Raw genomic sequence first — 6,000 nt, 5'->3', positions numbered from 1 at the left:
AGAAGGGGTGGGAAGATGGAGCAGACGAGCGCCAATCCGAGGTCGGGATGACGTGACGAAATGAGGGTGCTCAGAGGGCCGTACTTGGCTTGGGAGTGAGATTTGTTTTGGGCTTCAACCTTGTTGAGAAATAACTCTCACTGTGATTGCAATCGCAGCGAAATTGTAATTTACTTGTGATCAGTGAATAAAATCTCCTGTTGAAAAGGAGAGAGAGAGAAGGTCGTTGGCTAAATTATTACCAGGCATCTAATTTTGATGCACACTTTCAGTTGTAAAATTAAAATTAAATTATATTACATTTAATTTTTCTATAATGCTAAGCTGTCCATAAACTGTATGTTTTGATCTAATACAATAAAATAGCAACCCTTCAGTGTGAGAGGCATGAATGAATGATCTATTGCTGAAGGATTGAACATCCAATACAATGTTTCAATCCAAAGAAGTAGTGTGCCTTGATGAAATGATAATCTCTACTTTCTCAATTTTTTTATTTTCCATGTCCACAATTACTTCCTAACCTAAACCAAATAATTTAGTTACATAATCATAATCACCTCTTTACCATCCTGTAAAAATAAATTATTTACCAAGTGCCCATTTAAATCAAATCTTCTGTTAAGTTTATTTTCAGCGTCAGTTATAGAAACCAAACATGAAACAGAAATGTGCTGTTGTTTCATGTTCTTGGGTAAAAAAAATAAAGATGGTTGATTTTATTACCTTCGCATTCTGAGAATGCGGAAGGTAATGTTTTGATCACCGTGTATTTATTTGTATTTGTGTGTTATTCGCATAACTCAAAAAGTATTAAACCGAATCGCATGAAATTTGGTGGCATGATTGGTTATTATCCGGGGACCATTTGATTAGATTTTGGGATCGATCGGGTCAAAGATCAAGGTCAAGGTCATGAAAAGGTACCAAAAAAGTGGCTGCGGCGAAGGTATGCGCTCTACCGAGTGCCCGTTCTAGTTTCCTCTGTGGGGGTAAACTCAACATAACAAGAGACCAATCAGATTGCTCTGGAACTGTTGCCTCCCACTTGATATGATTACATGAAGGTGAATCATATCTTATTGCTGTCTACATTACAGAAGTCTCAAGTGGAATGAAAAGGAAATGATGATCGTGTTTTATGTCATGCTGATTCTTATGAAAGTGTGCCGTAAGTACATGTAGAAATGTCCGATGTACTTTAGATGTATGTTGAAGTGCAGTCATGTTCTTAGCGCGGTTTGAAAAAGAACATACAGGTTTCTCTCTGTTGTTAATCTAAAATAATGTTTTTTCAGGATGCACAAATGAGATCATCGAGACAAGAACCGTTGGTGTAGGAAGGAATGTGAGCCTGAGCTGTCCCCGTGAGTCTACAGGAAGCATATTTTGGATCAGCATTAATTCTGGAAAACGTCCTAAATTCTTAGGAAAGACGTACAGCTTTCCGATTGATTCTCGCATTATAGCCACAGAAGAGCTTGGAGCATTTGTTCTGCGTATTAAAAAAGCAACTTTTAATGATACTGCAGTTTACTACTGTATAAAAACATCCCTCCAAAAATTAACATTTTTGAAAGCAACAGACCTGAGAATCAAAGGTAAATAAAAACCATACATATAATTACAACAACAACAACAACAAAGAATGATGTCAACAGTTGTCTTTAGCATTAATATGAATGAATTCAAGACTTTTTTTCAATCCCCAGAACCAGAACCTGTTATCACTGCAGTCCCTCCATCTGATCGAGACTCCGTGACCCGGAAGGGTTCAGTGACTTCAGTCCTCTCTGACTCTGAGACCAAAACATGTCCAGGAGAACACAGTGTGTGCTGCGTTAGAGCCGGAGCGCATCAATACCATCCAAGTTGTAATTTTTCTCAAGGAAACAGGGTTGAAGAACATGGAGAGAACCCAGAGGGACTCTCAACAAAGAAATGTATCTCCAGCTTCTTGATGAACGTCAGCTGCTCTGGGGCTGGATCTTACTACTGTTCTGTGGCTACATGTGAGCAGAGGTTTCCTGGAAATAGATCAAAACCTGACACCAAAGGTAACAGCATTATATGTATGGGGAAATCAACATATGTGTGTGTTTTATTAAGGTAAAATAAATGTACCACAATGTCATAAATGACACTTTTACTAACTGTCAATTTTCATTATTTTCTCCTTTTCATATTGTGTCAGCAGGAACAAGGACTTTGCAGCAGGACAACACAATTATCTTTCTGTTGGTTGTTGTTGCTTTGGCTGCAAGTCTGATTGTTTTTGCCATTCTTATTTATTCAATCAAGGAACTCAAGAAAAAATCTTGTGGTGTTTGTGACGGTAAGCAAACTCAGTCATGAATCTAGCAATCAACCAGTATTTGGTAGAACTGGATGCAGATTAATGCTGGTTTTTCTATTTCATAATACAGCCGCTGCTGTCCTGAAAACAAGTGGTGTTTCGACGGCCGGTGGTCATCAGCAGAATCAGCAGGTACCAAAAAAAAGTAGCATCGGTAAAATTGTCAGCATGTACCTTTCCCTAATTGTATTGATGTTGTCATCTCATAACATTTATCATGTATCTATTTTAAGACAGATGAGGATTTATTGGTTTATTCTGCACCAATCTTCTCCGTTAGAACAAAAGGCTCAAATAATTCAAAAACTGAGGAGGAAGAGAGTATCTACACTGACGTCAGGAATCTGGGGTTTGATGAACAGTCCTAACACTGGGTTTTATGTCTGCACCTTGTGGGAAGTTAATTTCACATCTTGACTTGGTAAATAATAATTTAATTTGGATGATTTGCATGTATTGTATTTATTTTAGGATTGTATTTATCTGTTTTGTAAAATAAATACAAATAGTATAATAGCTAAGCTTTTAGAAATACATGTATATGTGCTCTAATGATCCCATATTTATGAGTGTGTGTTTCATTGTCAGCTGTTATTAAAGTTGTTATTTTTCTATCAGTCCTTTGTATGTCATGTACTTTTAAAACATCTACAGCACATAACCTACTGTCTGTGCAATGATATGTAAAGATAAATATTTGAAAAGAAATATCAAACAGATAATGAAATTAACGCAATTACATTTATTCTTCTCTGTTGAATGTCTTAACAACAAGGTAGGAACAGCTATTAAAAGTAGTGACCCGGTAGACTCAAATAAAAATATATAACAGTACCTTTATAGTTGTTACTGATGAAACATCCTGATCTGATAACACAGACAATCCAGATTCATGAGCAGACTGCACATTTGAAAGAAATCCCCCTCTGGGTTTAATTAATAGATTCAATAGAGAATACACTTAAGTCACTTGAGAGGGGCCTTTTGTGGCATTCTTAATTCATTATAAAAATGGATATTTCTATTACAGTTTTTCTCTATACCCAGGGACGGGTACCGAAGTGACCTACAAATACTCCAAACACAAATATTGGGGACGGGAGAGTTGGGACACTTTTGTATCAAACCAAAATAACCTTCCATTACACACAGAATACGTGAAGATTAATGACTATTATTTCATCCATGAACTAACAATTTATCAGGTTTCTTAGAGCCCAACCCTAACCTGGAAGGCACAGTTTCCCCCAAATTATGTGTGTATAGAGTTGTACAGGACACATTTTTCTGGGCTATAAACAATTATTTGAGGAAATTGCAGTCTAAATTTAAACGCCATATAATAACAATGTCAACTGCTCATATTTCTTTGAGAAAAGGAAACATTTGTGAAATGATTATATTTTCTTGATTTTTTTTCTGTATAAATGTATTTGTTCTTGTATATCTGTTACAAATGTGTTGTTTCAATTGTATTTTTCTAGGGTGCTGACACAGTCTGCACGTTGTACAAGCATAGAAAATAGCAGATTAACGCTTAGTATCCAATCAGAGAGATTTAAAACAATATATCCTACTTACACAATGAATTTCTTCACTTAATATTTAAAAGCCTTGAAAAACTATGAGACGCGAGTATGTTGATTGTTTTCCTCCACCCAAATAATATTCCTAATAATTTAACTGTATATACGGATGGATGATTTGTTTTTCTTTTACCAGCTATCTCACACTGTGCAGCCCCTCTCACCTCTTAGGATCGTTTGAAAGAATCACAAATGATGAAAATGCCTAACAGCACAATATAAAGAACGTATGGATTTTGTCTTTAAATATGGTTCGATACATTTAATTAAATAAATTACACAAATGAAGATATTTATATGTAATCGGTGTAACACAAAACGGAGGAACACTTTCATTTATTAGATTTACTTAGGTTAGATGGTGTGCATATCAATGCAAAATGAATGTGTTTAATTGGGGACTACCCTTTGCACATGTGCCAGATCTCGCGCTCTAAATTGTCTTTCCGCCTTTTCTCCTGACTGACCTGACCAGATGCAGCTTGATTAATGCAGCCTCATACCAACAAATTTACTTGGTTAGTAACTGTATTTGTTTTTCATGGTAGTTTAGAATGAGCCTTGCTACTGTATAACTTTTTTCCCTTCTTTTTATTACTTTATTACTTTTTCAATTTTTTCAATTTATTACTTTTTAACTTTTTTATAACTTTCTAACTTTCTTATTTTTTTTATTTTTTTTAACATTATTTTTTAACGGTGGTGTAGTGGCTAGCACTGTCACCTCACAGCAAGAGGGCTGTGGGTTTAATTCCCGGTCGGGGCGGTCCTTCTGTGTGGAGTTTGCATGTTCTCCCCGTGGCAGCGTGGGTTCCCTCCGGGTTCTCCGGCTTCCTCCGACAGTCCAAAGACATGCAGCAGGTTAATTGATCTCTAAATTGCCCATAGGTGTGAATTACTTTTTTAAACTTTTCAAATACTTTTAAACTATTTTATAACTTTTTAACATTTTTTATTACTTTTGAATTTTTTATTACTTTTTATAACTTTTTTTTATTACGTTTTTACATTTTTAATTACTTTTTAACTTTTAAATAACTTAATTTGTTTTTAACTTTTTAATAACTTTTTATTACTTTTTTACTTTTCATTACTTTTTAAAAACTTATTACTTTTGTACATGTTTTATTACTTTTATACTTTTGTATTACTTTTTTAAACTATTTTATAACTTTTTTTAAAAATGTATAACATTTTAACTTTTTATAAATTTGTATTACTTTTTTATGATGTATTTACATTTTTTATTACTTTTTTACTTTTTAATTACTTTTTAATAATTTTTAAACGATTTATTACTTTTGTATTACTTTTTAACTTGTCATTCCTTTTTTATAACTTTTGAACTTTTTATAACTTTTTCATTACGTTTTTACATTTAGAATTACTTTTTTACTTTTTTATTACTTTTTATTACTTTTTTACATTTTTTATACATTTTTAATTACTTTTTTACTTTTTTATAACTTTTTAACTATTTATTACTTTTTTACAGATTTTAACTTTTTTAAACTTTTTAATTACTTTTTTATAACTTAACTTTTTAAAACTTAAATTACTTTTTAACTTTTTCATATCTTTTTTATAACTTTTTATAACTTTTTAACTTTTTTAAATTTGTTATTACTTTTTATTTTTTAAATATCTTTTTAATTCTTTTATAATTTTCATAACTTTTAAATTTTTTATTACTTTTTATTACTTTTGTACTTTTTCATTACTTTTGTACTATTTCATTACTTTTGTACTTTTTATTACTTTTTTACTTTTTCATTACTTTTGTACTTTTTCATTACTTTTGTACTTTCATTGCCATTGTACTTTTTTATTACTTTTGTACTTTCTATTACTTTTGTACTTTTTTATTACTTTTTTACTTTTAATTACTTTTTTACTTTTAATTACTTTTTTACTCTTTTGTACTTTTATTACTTTAGTATTTTTTCATTACTTTTTTACTTTTTATTACTTTTTTAAATTTGTTTCCTTCTTTTTATTACTTTAATATTTTGTATAACTTTATTAACTTATATTACTTTATAGTGATATTGATCCAAT

The 6,000-nt window shown here is 31.9% G+C and overlaps 1 protein-coding gene across 3 annotated transcripts; it reads left to right on the top strand.

Annotated features, from left to right (window-relative positions):
• Positions 1-1,105: 1,105 nt before the first annotated feature.
• On the top strand, positions 1,106-2,973 carry LOC130209795 (uncharacterized). 3 transcript variants are annotated; one of them, XM_056439642.1, is made up of 6 exons: positions 1,106-1,171; positions 1,299-1,601; positions 1,713-2,057; positions 2,195-2,335; positions 2,427-2,488; positions 2,590-2,973. In XM_056439642.1, exons 1-6 carry the CDS (start codon positions 1,126-1,128, stop codon positions 2,722-2,724), a joined length of 1,032 nt encoding a protein of 343 aa, XP_056295617.1. In that variant the 5' UTR covers positions 1,106-1,125; the 3' UTR covers positions 2,725-2,973. The 3 variants fall into 3 exon arrangements, with proteins under 3 accessions (XP_056295617.1, XP_056295616.1, XP_056295615.1); XM_056439641.1 differs by having other exon boundaries at positions 2,198-2,335; positions 2,427-2,973; XM_056439640.1 differs by having other exon boundaries at positions 2,427-2,973.
• The last annotated feature ends 3,027 nt before the right edge of the window (positions 2,974-6,000 follow it).

Source organism: Pseudoliparis swirei, chromosome 19, assembly GCF_029220125.1.
Source record: "Pseudoliparis swirei isolate HS2019 ecotype Mariana Trench chromosome 19, NWPU_hadal_v1, whole genome shotgun sequence".
Taxonomy (NCBI): domain Eukaryota; kingdom Metazoa; phylum Chordata; class Actinopteri; order Perciformes; family Liparidae; genus Pseudoliparis; species Pseudoliparis swirei.
Note: the sequence above shows the minus strand (reverse complement) of the source record. Positions and strands in the feature narration are given on the sequence as shown.